The sequence below is a fragment of the Sceloporus undulatus genome, chromosome 2 (assembly GCF_019175285.1).
Source record: "Sceloporus undulatus isolate JIND9_A2432 ecotype Alabama chromosome 2, SceUnd_v1.1, whole genome shotgun sequence".
NCBI classification, from domain to species: Eukaryota; Metazoa; Chordata; class Lepidosauria; order Squamata; family Phrynosomatidae; genus Sceloporus; species Sceloporus undulatus.
Genome location: NC_056523.1, coordinates 136906116 through 136924219, shown reverse-complemented (window position 1 = coordinate 136924219; position 18104 = coordinate 136906116). Strand labels below are relative to the sequence as shown.

The 18104-nt window shown below is 42.8% G+C and overlaps 1 protein-coding gene across 2 annotated transcripts in view; it reads left to right on the top strand.

The window, feature by feature from the left end:
- The window catches only part of SPHK1 (sphingosine kinase 1), a 42671-nt gene that overhangs the window by 21810 nt on the left and 2757 nt on the right, over positions 1-18104 (top strand). For both annotated transcript variants that reach the window (XM_042448497.1, XM_042448496.1), the window contains 3 exons: positions 9142-9291; positions 12125-12219; positions 15209-15324. In XM_042448497.1, coding sequence (XP_042304431.1) covers positions 9142-9291; positions 12125-12219; positions 15209-15324 — 361 coding nt within the window. The remainder of the gene's footprint in view (positions 1-9141; positions 9292-12124; positions 12220-15208; positions 15325-18104) is intronic.

The window sequence follows — 18104 nt, the reverse complement described above, 5'->3', positions numbered from 1 at the left end:
CCTGCCTATATTTGCAACAATAATGGGATTTATAAAATAAAAGAAAGCTTTGATCCAGTTGGTTGTCATCAAATGACAATTCCAGTCATGCATCACCATTGGCAAAACTGAGGCTGATATGGGCTGGAGTCCCAACAACAGGATGGAAAACAGCCTGAAAGTCTCTAGGGCATAAAAACAAAAGGCTATTATCTTGTTCCTTTTTCTGTCACAATAGATAGGTAGCTGGTCAGCTTCAGACATTGTTAGAGGAAACTTTATCTGGAGCCATTTCAGCCTGCTTTTAGGCCATGATATCTTACCAAAATGGCCTCCGTTGCGCTGACTGATGACCCACTCCAGGTGAAAGACAGGAAGAATGCCACCCTGTTAATCCTTCTGGATCACTCAGTGGCTTCTGATACCATTCTCAGTGGTACCCTGCTGGACAGGTTCTGTTCAATGGGAGTATAAGGCACTTTGTTAGGGTGGTTCTGCTCCAGTTGCAGTGACATTAAGGAGGCACAATTCGGCCCTATGGCTATTACTGTGTGATGCATAAGGCTTCCTTTTTAAGCCCCTATGCTTTATTAGGCCACATGAACATACTGAGTGAAGCAAGTTTGGGGCTTGGGCTCTGATTTCTGTGTAGGTGCTAGACCAGTGCCTGGATGCTTCAGTGGGCTAGATGAGGGCCTACACAAGGAAGCTTTGTGGAGGCTTTGTGGATTGGCACCTTTTATTTACTGAAGTTCAGGAATTGGGATGGGACTGAGTAAAGAAAAGGTGCTAATCCTGATTATGCTTCAGTCTCTAGCTGCATCGTGTTCATGACATATACAAGCATAAATTGTGCTATGCATGCAGTGAGCTTTTAAAAAATTTTTTGAAAAATTCACTCTGGTCACATCCAGCTAATGGTGGCTTAACTGGCTTTCATATGTGGGACAGTTGCACATGCTTTAGTACATTAAAGTACTGAATAGCATGTGAGTGTGCATTGCCTTTGTGCATTGTGCTTTGCAGTTGCACAATGGGTTATCAGCCACATGCATTGACCATTGGTCCACATAAATAGCACTACATTGGTAGTCAGTATGAGGCTGTATAATATAACTCTGCCATTAGATATTTACATCGTACTGAAGCAACATAGGATCTCAGCCTCTGTATGACTTGGGCAGGGTAACCCGATGTCCTCCTTTTCCAGGACATGTCACGTATTTCAGTCTTCAGTCCAGGAGGAATTTCAGAATGTCCTCCATTTTGAGCATGACTAAGAAGTATGAATATATATTTATGTTAGTTTTTTAATCTTTTATTTAGTAATGTCCTAATTTTTTCTTGAATGCCCTACATTTTGTGGTGCCTTATCCTTTTTTGTGGTTATGACATCTCATCACCCTGGTCTTGTGTATACTTGATACCTGTGCTTTGGACTGCTGTCCTTCCCAGCCATAGGGAAGAATGCATAGATAGATGTCATGTCAGAGTTTTCTCTGCTATAGGACGTGATCTGCTTTCTTAAGAACTGCTGTATGGTGCCCCTTTCTTTCCCCTCCCAAGCAGATGTGACAAAGCAAATATTTCTGGCAGGATCATCATTTTCTCTACTGTTTTGTAACTGAGTCAGCAAAATCTTCACTTGATTTAAGGAACTTGTGAACTGTACTGGACAGCTGTCTGGAAAGCCTCTCTCTGGATGATGAAAGGAAGTGAAGAGAAGTAGGAGCTTACATTTTCTTAGTGGATTTTAAAAATATAAATACAAAGAAAGGTATAAATAAAGAAGAAAGGGGAATACAAAAGGAGTGAGCATCCACTAGGAATTGGTGTTAATATAAGCTGGCCATATGCCCCCAAATACATATTTTTGAAGGTGACACCTGTAAAATCCATGCTGAAGCAGTATGATGTCTGACCATTGAGCAATGGATGGTGAATGTTTATCTTTCCAGTGTTGGAGTGAAAATCTTTTAAGAATAGTAAAAGTGTGCAGGGTCAAGCCATGTTAATCATCACTTTTATTTCAAGTTGCAGCTATAAAAGAACAAATACCAAAGGTTTTTCTAATACAAAAGTAATATGTTGTGATATAGCCAACCAAAGGGGTCTGGCCACTGAGAATGCTCTCACGATATGACACGAAAAGCCTTATTTACATTACATTGCCAATACTTAATTGAAGTACTGTAGACAATTCCTTTCTACAAAGGCCTAGCAGTATCTAGCATACCTAAAAGTTTACATTTTGCTAAAACAAATGTAGTTTAAAGTCTTAAAAGATTATAGATGCTGAAGCAGGGCAGTTTTGTGTTTGCTGAGTGTTAAGGGTGAGGATTCAGTCATAAGAGCAGCTGTTTGCTGCATCCTCTCTAATGAGACCCAGTTGTTAACAAAGAAAGTGCACAAAACACAGGCCATGAGTGGTATTGTGTACAGTGAGCCCTCCACATTTTCTGGGGTTTGGGTCACAGGACCCCCATGATAGTGGAAAAATGGTAGATTAAAAAACCTATGTCCTCCAGTACAACTCTATGGTCATCTTCCAGAAGCTGGCCATAGAGTCAAGCTGGAGGACATATAAATGCCCAGAGAAGTATTTTCTATAGGAATATCTAGGTTCACCACTGCAACTCTATGGTCAACCTTTGGTAGAGTTGTGCTGGAGGACCTAGAAATTCCTAGAGAGAATATATGAATCAAGTCCACACATTATTACATCTGTGAATAAGCAAATCCGTCAAAGTCAGGGCTGCGGATGTGTGTGTGTGTGGGGGGGGGGGGGGCAACTGTAGTTTACCCAGTCTGATGCCACCACCTCTGCCAGCACAGTGGGAGTTGTAGTCCATTGTATCAGGAGGACTTAATCTTGGGGGAAATGTGGAATGAGAGAGCCATTTTTCTTCCGACTTTTAGAAATTAGGAAGTATGCTCTGAATTTGTTTTTCCTGGTCAGTTTAGTCCACAGACATTTACTTTTCATCCATTTCTTTTATCCTTCCTGTTAATGTGATAACATATAAAATTCTGCTCCCAGACAGTCTCAATTCTGCAGCTGCTGTTAATCTTTCAGAAGTTCACATTATGCAATATATAAATGCTTTATACACTTCATTCTGGTTATGTTAATATTAATAAAGAGAGGCCCTACCTGTGGGTATTTAAATCTTATTCAGGCATCTCTTCTGGTTTCTGAGATTTCAGCAGATGTTGCTCACTTCCCAGCTTCTCTTTTGTAACATGTGAGAACTACCACTTTATTACTTAGTTGTGAAAGCTGAGGTTCTCAGGAAGCTTGCACTTAGTATCACATTCTTTCTTTTTCCATGATTTCACATGTTGCAAATGTGTGTAGAAAAACCTCCAAAAGGCATTGGGTGCGAAATTCAGTTTCCTGACAACCGCAGCTTTTGTTGCAGTGTCAAGTTTCAGTTTTTTAAGTAATGGGTGAAATCTGGAGTAGATAAGATTGGTTTAGGCTTGCCAGGTGTAGAAAATTCCTGTTGCATGCTTTTATTGAAAGCACTTCTTGTCACTTCTTATTGCTGATTTTTCTTTGCCATATATCATTATTGGTGCATGCATTAATAGAGGTGTTTGGGGGAGCTAGGTGGTGGCAATACCATTGGTTGTATTTAGGGCAAAGAAAGACAAGAAACTATGCTGAGACTTTGGGGGGCCTGTTAAGGGAAAAGTAATTTAGCATGCAGTTGTCTGTTTTATCTTTTGCTCCATCATCTAGTCTGACAGATCCTATTTGACATGTCAGTGAATTCTCAGGTAAGTCTCTTGGACAGTGAAGCTGAATGCCAGTCCACTGAGCAGAAACACATCTGCCATCTGGAGGAGCAAATTGACCTATAGGTGTTATTGAGGGTCTGTTTGTTGAAGCAGAAAGGCCTCACCTTTCTCTACTGCACCTACCAGATATTTTGGTACAGCAACAACACCGCTGAGCAGAGATTGGAAAAACCACTTCTTGGGACTCTCATCCCAGAATCTCACAGCCAGACTGGTTTCTGGCTCTGCCACATTAAGTTTCTGCACCGGAGAGTTACAGCAATTTGATAGCACTTTAATGGCCAGGGCTTCATCCTATGTGATCCTGGAATATTCAGCGTTTGTGAATTCCTTGAAATTCCCTCCTAGAGAAAGTACTGTAGTTTGAGTTGAGTGCAGCTTTATCTATTTATTTATATCCTGTTTTCCTTCCCAAAAGTGGGACTCAAAGTGGCTCATAGTTTAAAAGAATGATATAGTTAAAAACAAACAAAATATGAGCACTAAAACTCTATATTAGAGAAATAAAGAGAGGATAAAATATTTTTGGAAATGAAGCAGTACTTAACCCAAGAACAAACTACAGGGTGAACTGACTGGCATATAATCATCTCACGATCATTAGTCTCATTATTACTGTCATGGTGATATTGTCTTCATTTGTGCTATCCTTTGGGGATGCCTTGGTGGAATGGCGCTCTGGACAATCTGATTGCCAGCAGCCTCATTATCCTGATATTGAATAACACACATGACAGGATTGACCCCTGTTGAAGCCCATCCTTGCTCTCCTGGGCAGCAGGGCTGGGATCTTTAATTGTCTTTGCAGACGAACAGGGACAAAACACTCTTGTTCTGTGCTAGTTCCTACACCTCAAACAGATGTTCCAAACAGGGCAATTAAAAGCCTAAAGTCATCCAGAGGACTGACATGGAATCAAGAGGGAAGCATTTCTCCATTTCTTTCTACAATCTAAGGCTGACTATAGCTGCATCCATACTGCAGAAATAATCCAGGTTGATACCACTTCAACTGCCGTAGTTCAATACTATGGAATTCTGGGAATTGTTGTTTCGTGAGACATTTAGCCTTCATGGTCAGAGAGCTCTGGTGCCACAACAAACTAAAATTCCCAGAATTCCATAGCATTGAACCATGCCAGTTAAAGTGGTGTCAAACTGGATTATTTCTGCAGTGTGAACGCAGCCTATGCTGTCAGAACCCATCTCTATAATGCAGTTTAGTTGGGAGCCTGACTGAGCTGGATCTCTGTGTGTCCAGAAATAGTTACATGGGGTGTGTGTGTATGTATGAAATATGTATGCTTATATATGTATAGGAGGGTATTTTAATTTTCAGCACATTTAAAATAAGGGGAGCTGAGTCTGGCTTCCTCTCTCCCCTCCATTCCCCCTAAAATAGCTTTGAAGTGGTTTTGAATTCTTGCAATGGATGGGATTATGCCACACCCAAGAGCAAAGGAAATGACGCCATGTGACTGGTAGTTCCCATGGAATTCCAGCAAATACAGGTGTTTCCTTGCACTCTGCCAGTTTCTCTGACCTCAGCAATGGGGATGGGAGAAGAAAAGGGCTGCATGTTTTTAATTATTCACTGCTATTTCACAGCAAGATTCTTGTTCATCTAGGTTAAATGCAAGTCTACAGGCCCTTAACAGAAGGTGTTGCTTTATTCCGACTCTGGGGAGAATTCTCTCAATTTGTTGAGGAGATGTTTGCCAGAATACCAATAATGTGGTCCCACTTCGGGAGCTTCTTCAGAGTCCATCACCAGTGCTGCCCCTTTGAATTGCTCTTTATTTTGTTGTCACCCTAAAGATTTCTGATTTTTTTGAAACTGTGTTTATTACCTGCACTGTGCTGCCACTAAAAAGCTTCTTGACCTTCCTCTTCTGTGAGACCAGGGACATAAAAATGTCTTAGTTTTTATAAATTATATCCTGGGAGTATGCATCTCCCCTCCCCATCCTCCATCTGCAAGGCCTGGGATTTAATCTAGTACTTGTACAGGGAGGTGGGGATGGAGGGAAATGGTGTATGTGATTTCCTTCTTTAAAAGATAGGCAAGAACTTAACTTTCTTGAAAGTGCAGATCAAAGACTAAGCAAACACAATTATCCATGTATTCTTTCTCTTCAATACACATGTCCTTTACTAATGAATATGGAACAAAAATTCAGTTCAGAAGTTAGCAAGCCCGATCTTTGCCTTTGTTTGGCTTGTCCTTAGAAGAGATGAGCACAAGATAAATTTGTCTCTAGTAATCAGTCTTTGGATCATTTGTCGTAGTTTGAAAAACAACCAACTCCCAGTTACTTGTGAATAACATCAACACAATTATTCCCTTCCTCTGGTAATAAATTATGATGCAGAAACAGAGAAAAATTGAGATGATCATTAATGAATTTTTATGTGGAAGGGCTGTGAATTCTTCAGGGTTTCCCCCCTCTATTAATATCTCCCAATGGGTTCCAGATGAAATCTGGGACACATGTGGCCAAGGAAAATCAGAGTGTATTCATGAAGGAAAAAGTTATTCATGCTAGAACACATAAGCTAGGATAAACTTCAGAGGTTTGCTTTTGCTTGAGCTGACTGGGAAGGGCAAAATTCTGCCCTTCCTCTCCTCCAAGTGTAAGCTACTTTTTCACTTTGAAATCACGCTGAAGCATTTGAAGTAAGCTGAAGGCAAAAAGAAGAAGAGAGAAACTGCCAAATCAGGACAGTTGGAATTTTCTGTATTCCAAACAGTTTCCCAGAATCAAAGCTCTTTAATTCAAAGTGCATATAATTTTGCACTAGGTTCTGATAGATGCATGTTGGGGTTCTACTTTTAAAACATAAATAAATTAGATTGTATGCCACAAGTGTGATGTCTGCCTAACCCTGCCTGAGGACAAGGCAGCAGCTTCATTTGTAATGATTCACATCAGACTGGAAGGGCTGGAGAGAGAGGATAGGAAAAGAGGGATTTCTTCATGCTTACTTGATCAGTGAGCTTCATTTAAATGGGATGAATTCCTGAGTAAATGGGAACAGGGCAGGCAGGCACTGCAAAGAGAAGGAATTCGTTATCTTGCATGGCCATTGGGCATTTCCTGGGATCTAGAAATGTTGGAAAATACCAGAAGCTTTCTGTTCTTTTGCTCTTCCTTAGCCTCACTCATTCATGTTGCCCAAAATTTCTAAGGATCACATTATATATGAGTGTTATCCGCAGCTAAGAACAAAAATATAGAGAGAGCCTGAGATGGCCTTATTTTTGTAATGCAGCACTTGAATGAAGTAAGCTAGCAGCCAACATGTTGGAAAATAATTGGCACACATGGCTAATTGGGTCTGACAGGGCTTTTGCAAAGCAGCCTTAGGTCTTAGCATAGTTTCTGGGTCTGCTTGTAGACAGAGGAAGGTGGCAAGAGAGTGGTGATATTGCCTTTCTCTGGGGAACTTTGTGATATCATTAATTTGGCTACGGATGACTGGCTGCTGAGCTGCAAGCTGGGCTTGGCAGGCTTCAGGTTTAAATGCAGCGTTGCATGTCAAATTGAACTGTGCGTATCATGGTGCATACATAGTGCAGTCAGGATTTGGGCTCATGTGGACTCATTTTGCAGGAAGGTTAGGCTCCTTGTGCAGGCTTCTATTCTCTATGCCTACACCAAGCCAAGGGAACCTCCAGCCAGTTGGGAAGGGGGTTTCCTTTCATTGGACTTCCCTTTTCAGTGTGGACCAGTCGGGAGGATACTTTTATCTCCAATCATGTGTTATATATCATGTGTAATTAGGGAGTGTGGTGGTAGGAGCTAATAGTTAAGCAAAGATTATTGTTCACTACATAGACAGTAACAGAGACTGGGGGAGGTGGTGCCCCACTAAGGGGAAAGGCCTGAAATAAGATGTGTTCCTATGAAATGCAAGATGTTTTGCTGGTAAGATAGAGATAAGGAGGGAAAGCTGAGAATCAGGAGTTTTGAGGACAGAGGGTGCTAAAACGCTTTTGATGTTGTTACGCAGCGCGTGAGGCAACACGTCAACGTTTGGCACTGTATTTTCCACCTTCGTGACTGTAGTCAGCAGCTTGTGAGCTGGAGAAACACCTCTCCCTTTCTCAATGAGCAAAGAGACACTGTAAACTTCTCTCAGATGAGGCTTGTATTCTTAGGAGTCCCACTGTGTGCAACACTATATACATCGACACCATCCTCCATCCACACCAGTAACAACCCTCTCTGGGTGAAGCGCTTGTCACTACTCTAGCCAAGGCTCCATGAGGCCTACTAGGACTTGCCTTTCCCTCTGGGGCCACAAAGGACCCAGCCTCCCTCCTGAGGGACTCTTCAGACTGGCAGCATCCTACAGGACTTCTTTACAGCACTTGCTGACTATCTTTTAATGTCACTTCCTGTTTAAATGCCTAATCATTATGGCTCACAGTCACCCTTTTATGCCTGGTTACTATTAAAACCCACAGTCTACATTTTGCTTGTGACTCTGTATCCCAACAAAGGGTTCCTCTCTTTTGGGACTGGATATAGGTTAACAGATCTGCTTTGTGAAGGAGTATGCATTAGTATCCATCCATCCTCTACTTGTGCATTTATAACTAAATAAAAGATTGCCACTCAATCCATCATATGCCTCCAGTACTCTCTCCTCCAAAGGAGTTGTTCTGGACTTGAAATTTTTCAACACCTGGGAACCACACATGGAGTTTTATTTTTATTCCTGATGGCGGCTTATGCATCTCTCTCTATATTTTTTAAACAATACAACCATGCTTCAGTGGTCAACCAAACATTTGTCGATTAAAATATATTGTGTTCTTGGAATTCTTTGGACCAGAGGTTGCTGTAGTAGCACCAGAGCTTACACTGGGTCAAAGCCCTGAGGCTTAGCAAGGATGGTGGCACCACCCGCCATCCCCCTCTGGAAGACCCTTCCTTCTGAATTTTACAGGAATCCTCACAGTAGCTAAGGGGTTATGGGGGGGGGGGTAGGCAAAGGATCTAATCAGAAACAACATATTGTTGTGAGCTGTCACTTTTGTAATGCTAAGCTTTTTGGGGGTGGCTTGGACTTGAAGGGGAAGTTAAGACCCAACAACTTTGTCAGAGGTCAGCTTCTGCTGAAGAAGAAAACTAATAGAATTAGTTTGTGGTTATGGATCAACATTGCTCTTATGCAGTTTTAGTTTCTCCTGGGAGGCATGGCTATGGGTTGTCACGATGAACGTTTGAACTTCAGGAACTACACCTGTACTGCTGGGGCTAGGATAAGAAAGGCAGCAAATATAGGAACTCATTTTCATCTGTGATGTTGATTTCCATTCCTTTTCTCACTCCTTCTGTCTTCATGCAGGAGTAATGTATGGTCTCCTCCCTCGGCCCTGCCAAGTGCTGGTGTTGTTGAATCCACAGAGTGGATCAGGCCGGGCCCTGCACTTATTCAAGTCCCAAGTCCAGCCAATGCTAAAGGAGGCCAACATAGGATTTGATATGTTTGTAACTGGTAAGTGTTCCCCAAACCACATCAGTTTCTCTTTTTCCACAGGATGAAAAAGGATGGCAGGATCACAATTAAAACATAAGTTATGCTTAAACCTCCCTGCTCATGTCTGCTCCAAATCTCTTATTTGCCTTCTTTTGACTGTGACTGACCCTACTTGACTTTAGTATGAGGTTGCTGGCACTGCTATGCTGTGAGGCCATTCTATTGTTTCAGTTTACAGTAATGTAAGGATGGGCAACCATGGTCACCCAGATGGTTGGATTGCCATACCAATGATCCTTCAGCCTTGACTACACTGGCTAGGACTGCTGGGATGTGTGGTCCAACCACATCTGGTTTCCCCACTCTCTGTTTGGTATACAGGATATTCCCCCACATCTTGGTCAGTGTGCCCATCTCTTCTGTATTTAAGACAATTGTATCAAGTGTTGCTTGATACTATCATGAACTTCTTTAAATAGGAACATTCCTATTTGTTCCCAATTACTACAACTAGAAGACATAAGTAAAACCAAATTAATCCCATTTCATGTGAGGTTTTATTGCCTGGTTTGTGGATGGAAGCTGCCATGGTCAGCCTGTGGGGTGAAATTAGCTGGAGGAGAGAGACAATGTGATCCAGTTGACCCTCTCAAAAGCTTTCAGTACCTTTAGATATGGTGTCCTCTGGGTAGACCCAGGTTGGGAATGGGAAGTACTGTTGTAGCTCTGCTCTTATCAGGATGGACATTTCTAGAAAGTAGTGCTAGAAACTGATTGTTCTCCTTCTTGGTAGCTTTTATTTCAATTTCTGTGTGATTCTGTTTTTTGTCCCATGCTGTCTGATGTCTACATGAAACTGCTGGGGAAATTATCTTGAGATAAGGTCTGAAGTATTCCTAATATGTAGATGATGCCCAGTTTTATCTCTCTTTCTTTTTGTTTAAATCCTTCTCGGTGAATGCAAGCCTGGCTTCTTGTCTGTGCGAGCCAGGAATTAATATTAATCATGCTGATGGTTGGGCTGGAGTGCAGCATTTTGCTTTCCTACCTAAGGAAATGTGACAATTTGTAACACCTCAATTCTGCCAGTTTCTCTTGTAGTGCAAGGTCAAACTTTTCAGTCATGTGCCTCATTCCACCTCATTTGCCTTGTTTCCCCACAGCGTCTTTTGAGGGGTGGAGGGGAAGACCAGTTACCTTTCTTGGGTGGCTGACTACATTAGCCTTTTGGTATGGTGCACACCAATTCTAATTGTAGGTAATCCTGCTCTTGGGAAATATTTGACTAAGAATAGATAGAAGATATGTGGGTGGTGGTGGTAGTACAGTAGTGATGTTGATAGAGCAGGTGTGTGAGAATGTGGATTGCCAGCCTGTACTGACATGGAGTTACTATTATTATTATACTGTATTTATATAGCACTGTAGATTTACACAGCGCTGTACATACAATCAATAAAATCAATAAAAATGAAACCTGCCAAAGGTGTACATTCTGCAGGATAATAACAAAATACATATAAAACAATACATAATAATACGAGATAGAATTAGATAAAATAAGCAGGCAACAAGTTAAAAACATCAAATATCAAGTCAATTATGAGATAACAATCAGAAAAACAATCACACAATGCCTGGGAATGCTTCCCTGAACAATATAGTCTTCAACTCCGTTTTGAAACTGGTTAAAGAAGTGATGAGCCGTGTTCGTGGGGGAAGGAGGTTCCAGGAGTGAGGGGCAGCAAGTGAGAAGGAACAAATCCGGGATGGGGCAGTGGAGATCCTAAGCTGGGATAGCAGATCTTGACTACCAGAACGGAGGGTATGAGAGGGAATCTGAGGAGAAAGAAGTTCAGATACTGAGTCTGTCTTATCAGATAGATAGTCATCTTGTTTATTCCACCCTCACCACCCACCCAAGTCATAATACTATATAGAAGCAATTGGGCATTTTTGTCCAATGCACTATGTCCCTATTTAGCTGAAAGTCACAAGACATGGAGCTGCACACATGCAGTGCTGTTGTAGAGATGGATGCTGATGCACATTTGGTTGTGCAACATTCCTATTCAACAGAAAGATGACACAATCAGTGCTGTGCAACCCTCATGTAGGATCACATCCATTGACTGCATTAGAATGGACACTAATCAGTGGTGGGCAGATGGCATCTCCTCCTCCATCAGAATGATCTAGACATAGTGCAGAACTGTGTTTCTCTTTGCATTTATATTTCTCTCTTTCTCCTCTTCACTCAAAATACAGTGGTACCCCGGGTTACGAAAATAATCCGTTCCGCGGCGCCCTTCGTAACCCGAAATCTTTCGCAACCCGAAAAAGCCATAGGCGCTAGCGCTGGAAGCCGCGATTTCGTGCGAAAAAGCGCCGAAAAGCACCAAATTTTTTTTTCGTAAGCCGAAAAAAAAAACGTAACCCGGAACAGTTTTTTCCTATAGAATTTTTTCGTATCCCGGAAATTTCGTAACGCGGTGCTTTCGTATCCCGGGGTACCACTGTATGTGTATATGTATCTGCTAACTGAGGCTACACTTTATGTATCTGAAGATACAGACTGCATTCCATGAAAGTTCATGCCAAACAAAACCTGCTAGTTCTGTGGTGCCCATCGATTCTTTTTCATTGTTTTCATTCTGCCGCAGACTAACATAACTAATTTCCATGTATCCCCTTTGCTACAGTAACTGTGTGTGCAATGAGAATGCAGCTGCCCACTTCTACACTGGGATAGACTCCTCCACAAGGACAATCCAGTCCCCCAGGGTCTTAAAGATCATGCAGGGTAACACTACCAGAAAGTCATAGAATCTCCATGTTTTTCTTCCTATAGAGAAGCATAACCATGCCTGGGATCTGGTGAGGGAAGAGGACATGTCCAGGTGGGACGTCTTGGTGGCCATGGCTGGAGATGGCTTACTGTATGAGGTAAGGAGGTGGGCAGGTGGGATGCTGCTAACTCTGGGGTTCTATCTTTTGTCAGTTAAGGCCGTGGCACCAAGGTTCCTCCCATCATAATTCCCATCAAACACACCTGGGTGCTGCGCCATGCTGCTTGTTCTGATAGGGCATTCTGTTACAATGAAAATCTAATACTCAAGGCACTGTGCTTTGGAGAAGAAGGGTGGGCACAGGGGTTGAACTGGTCATGCCAGCATGAGCTGCAGGAAGAGACAGTATGGGATCGTGGTCCTCTGCCTTTTTTAGCTAAGCGGAAGAACGAAGGCTCACAGGGCACTGTGAAGAAAGACTGGAAGGAGGGTAACACTACTGAAATTTTCCCATCTACAGCACAAATGTTAAAAGTGCAGGAACTCAATTCCTTATTGGACCCTTGTGGACCACACTGGCCATTGGCCATAAAAGACTGGAGCTGGAAACATAGGTGCATGTGTACAGTGCTTCATAGGTGCATGTGACAATTGCCTGTCAACTTATGGCAAACTCATGAATTCCATAGGGTTTTCTTAGGCAAGGAATAGTCAGAGGTGGTTTTGCAGTTCCTTTCTCTGAAGTACAGCTTGTAGCAGCTGGTTTTCATTGCCTGTCTCCAATCCAAGTACTAACCAGGACTAACCTGCTTAGCTTCCAAGATCAGCTGTGATCTGGTGCCTTTGGGGTACATAGACAGAAGACAGCAGATGAGGGAACAATATAGCAGAGCTGGAAGCTGAAGTAGCATTTTGACATCTGCATTTATCCTTGCAAATTGATTACTTAATTTCCCTCTTCCACTTCATTACTTACTGTATAACCCATACTCCTTAGCCCTATAGGACTATGACTTAATATGCTGTCATATGACAAAAGTTAAGCTGTTGCATCATATTAATTGAAAATAAACCCAGTTTTGTTGCATGGGGCAGATGTTGCTGTATAATATGTTAGCTGGTAGAATCTCTCCCTTTATACACTTGCACATACAGAGAGAGACCTAGTTGTGGAAAGATCTTTGAGAATAATAAACACCCTGCTGATGGCAAAGATATCCAGGTTTAGTGATTGGGATTATTAAAACATTAAAGAAGCAATCCAGTACTCCCAGAGACAGCAGCTAAGGGGCCACAGGTTGACCCAGACCTGTCCCTCTGGGTTGCTTCAGGACCATCAGCTGCCAGAGTCTTAAGATCCCTGGCAGAGGGCTTTCTTTCCTTGCCACCACAGCCACAGATCTGTGTCAATGGCTGCTCCCAGCCTATAGAATTCCCTGCCATGGGATGCTAGGCTGGCACCCTCTCTGCTCTCTTTTCACCAGCAGTCAAAGAGCTTTTTTATCCAAGTAGGCATTTAAATATTAATAGAGTGCAGGAAGTCGTGTTTTCTTTGTTTCTTTTATTTTTTTGATTTTACACTTTGAAAATAATGAATTGGATTTTAATATGATAGCTTGTTTTATCATGTTTTAACTTCTTTAATATGATCAGACTTTTATCTTGTTCTCCTTCTAGCATTTTTGTAACCCTCCTTGTGTCTCATGCCAAAGCCTTACTGTTGAGATGCTATTGAGTTGGGTCCAAAGCAGTTATGTTTCCAAGCCCTGGGATGAGTGTATGGCTTGTATGTGGAGACCTCTCATGGGAACAGAGCAAAACTACTGCCATTGCTTTTCCATCTGCGATGCTTTGAAGGCGATGGTCCTGAAAATGTGGCATTTGAGGGGCATCTCATGAATCCTCTGGGCACTAAGCCCCCTCATTCCCTGAGCTAGAGGCCCCCCCATCCTAAATTGCCTTGGCCCAGGAGCCTAATTAACGTCTTCCCTTTGAATGAAAAGTGTGAAAATGAAGTGGGGAGCAGCACTGGAGGACAGGAGGGGAAAAACACCTGCATTTTCCCACCATCACTGCACCAAGCTGTTTCAGCATTTGGTGGCAGGTTCATCATGGAATTCAAATTCCTGCCGCCCTGGTTCCCTTGGCCCTCCTCCCATCAAGCCAGCTCTAACAGGCCTTGCCTGAAAGAAGACAAGCCCTCCCTCTATCCACCATCTTGAGGGAGAGGAAGGCAGGCCAGCTCCAACAGGCCTCCGAGGGAGAGCAGATCTGCTGGACTTTCCCCCTTCCCTACTGCCATTCCCTTCTCCTTTTGTGTCTTGTCTTTTTTAGATTGTAAGCCTGAGGGCAGGAAAATGTCTAATTAACAAATTGTAAACCTGAAGAGTGGGGTATGTATGTATGTATAAATAAATAAATAAATAAATAGTTTAGGGCCCAAAACACACTGCAGCAATAACCCAGTTTGGGACTGCTTTAACTGCTCTGGCTCAATGCTAGGGAATTCTGGGAACTGTAGTTTTGTGAGACATTTAGCCTTCTCTTTCAGAGATCTCTGGTGCCACAATAAACTATAATTCCCAGGATTCCCTAGCACTGATCCAGGGCAGTTAAAGTGGTCTCAAACTGGGTTATTTCTCCAATGTGTTTTGGACCTTAGTTATGCAATTTCCTTGCAAGGCAACTGGTGACAAGTAACAATGCTAACAGTAACTTGTTAACTTCCAGGCTCCCATGTCAAGGCATTTCAAAGTCTGAGAGTGGGATACTGGTGCAGTTGATGAGGATAGGAATGGGCAGGAGGAAGAGCCTGCCTGTGGCATATATTTTATTATTTTTCCATAATTTTCAATCTGTTTCTGACAGCCATGCATATCTTCAAAACAATGAGAATTTCTCGCTGAGCGGGTGTAATAAACTTGCAGCCTTAGTATGATGCCTCATATGAAAGTGATATGTAGCATCTCCATTTACATCCTTTGAGGTGTGATACACCCCTAGTAGGTTGCACTCCTGAGTCTGGGACTCTATTATGACAGAGCTTTAAAACAACTGATTACTGAAACCAAGGTCATATATGAAAATTGACTCCCTTGTGCTTTTCCTTTGTTCTTTGAGTAAAGACTACCTTTGTCTCTTTGCAGATGATAAATGGACTGATGGAGCGTCCTGACTGGAGGTCTGTGATCCAGAAGCCCCTTTGTATCCTCCCAGGGGGCTCTGGAAATGCCTTGGCTGCTTCTCTCAATCACTATGTGACGTAAGTTACCATCACCACCAGCAGCCTGGTGTTATTACCCAGGTTAGGGGTGGCCTGTGGGTTCTTCTGCCTTGATGTAAAGCCATGGTACAACTATGCAAATTTTCATTCTCAGGAGTTTGCTAGGCTGGCATTCTCAGGGCATTGTTTAAGATAGGGATGGCGGCAGCCGCAGCAAACTCCATGGCCAAGTTGTATGGCATGATGGCAAAGTTGTATGGAGTGTGTTTTGGATGCTTTTGCTCTGCTAGCCCCAGAGATGTGCAAGAAAATAGATACAGGTGCTGAAACTCTGCCTCCAGGACACCAGAAACCCTGTTTGAGATTCTGTCTGGCCTTGATACTGGCAGTGGATTTGTCTCTGCCTCTGCCTTGCCTCTCATCCTTTTATGGTGTGATGCTGATAGCAAGGCAGTTGCACTGACTCCCCTTATCTGAGGGTGGTGTCTTGTTTAGCCTAGCACTGTTGCCTTTTGTTGACAAGTTGAGGGTGCGGGGAGGCTTGCCCCATGGAAGCTGTTTAATTGCATGTCCTTTGCTCAGGTTCTATTCCCTGTACAGATACTATTGCCCACTGTCCGCTGCACAACCACCCTAATTCTGGCCTCTGCCCCTTGAACAGCTGGCCTCCTCTTCTTCCATCTGCTCTGTGACTAATCCTGATTTCCTACAGGGCCTCTCATGGGGGGGGGGGGGGGAGAGAATGAGGGGGTTGAAGGTGTCACTAATGGGCAACTTTGCTCTTCCTGTCAAGCTGGCTAAGCCACCTGGCTAACTAGGGCACCAAGACAAACACTGCATTCTCAAGTTTCCATAGGAAGGAAATAAGCCCCCTGAGACATGTATGTGCCCACTCAGACTGGGGGACAAGAGGAACAAAGTCATCTGCAGTCAGGCTACTTCATACATGCTGTAAATAATGTGGGGAGAAATATTCACTCCTGTGACTCTCCAGAAGATCACATTCATACTTCTGGGAGTCAGTAAGCTCGTGGGGAGTGATGTGGTGCCACTTCTGGCCAGTGTTTGAAGCTGATTTAGTGTCTCATCCAAAGGTCTGTCCAATAATTTTTTTGTTTTCATTGCTCCTTGGCCACCTCAGGGGTCTGACCAGCCACAATCCTGTACAGTGAGTATACCGTATATCTTCAACTAAAAGTCGACCTCATATATAAATTGAGGACAAGTTTTGGGGCCAAAATTATGGATTTTTTTTTTCCAAAGAACTTACAAAATTCCAGCAGGCATAACTATTAGTACATATACTAAAGGCTGGATGGATGAGAGAGTAGAAGGAGGTCAGTGCTTCTAGAGCAGATTAAACTCTTGCCTTTCACCATATATATATGTGTGTGTGTGTGTGTGTCAATTTTTATAGACTTTCTAAATTTCTAGACTTATACATGAGTATATACAGTGGTTGTTCCAGTTGCAGAACTATGCAACAGTAAACTATTCACCAAACTTCACCTGCCACAAAGAAGCAAAATGATTACATCCTGTGCTGAGTTCTGCTGGGGCCCTCTGACGGTCTCAGTGGATGTGTTCATATTTCATGTATAGGGACAGAGCAAGATGCTTCCCTGATTGCTCATCACTCCTAAAAGGCATAACCGTGTTGGTGGGGGCTGGTTACAGCGACTCAGGTCAGGGGGAGCTTTGGTTGGTGTGGAGGGAGGAAGTGAAAACCAATTTCCACATTGGCCGAAAAGAGACATGTGTGCATATTGTGTGACTTCCAAGTTTTTTCTGACTTACAGTGGCCCTAAGGTGACTCCATCATGGGATTTTCTTGGCGTGATTTGTTCAGAGGGGGTTTGTCATTGCCTTCTTCAGAGGCTGAGAGAGTGTGACTTGCCCAAGATCACCTAATGGGTTTCCATGGCTGAGCTGGGATTTGAACACCCCCAGAGATGCAGTCCAACACTCAAGCAACTATACCATACATATGCCATTGACAGGATTCCAGTCCTAGTTTGTTTGGCTACATTTCTCTCACCTCAACCTAAACCTTTGGATTACACTAAGCTAGTTGAATGGGACTGTCTTGCTACTCCAGACCACAGCGACCCTAGCCACTCAGAGAATGGCCAACTGATTTCTCTGGAAAGCCTGTCATCATAAATAATAAATAAAATAAAATCTTTATTTGTATCCCGCCCTTCCAAAAGATCAGGGCGGCTTACAATGGTGCAACGAGTGCAAACAAAATACAGAAGTTAAAAACATGTAATCAACAGTAACAACAGACTAAAAAAAATAGCAAAGATGGTGACAGCCATTCTCTTTAGCTTCCCATAATAGTATGAGTCCAAAATGGAAGAGTAACAACAAGACTTTCAAACATTTACTCTTTGAAAGGGTAGTACAAAAAGAACCAATGGATGAGGAGGGAAGAAGACAAAAAAAGTACAGGCCCTAACCCTTAGAGTTGTATAATTCTTCCTGCAATGACCAGCTGGAATGGAAATAGTTTAGAGAAATTAGGAGTCAAATGGGACTAGTTTTAGTAGAGCAGATGGTTCAGCCCTATTCTACCACTGAAACTTCTTTACTCATCAGTATTGAGTTGTCAGCGTGCCTGCTATTCCTCATGGCAATTTGCTAATGACTGCAGCCAATCGACATAATACCTGAGTGGATCGGGTGAACTTGAAGGGAAAGATGTTGTTGGGCAGACCTTGGAAGGCAAGGCAAGGATGAGATCCATCAGTAAACATCTTTAGACAGCTTTAAAAAAGCTGTCAAGACGGATCCTCTTCCGGCAGGCCTTTCCAGAT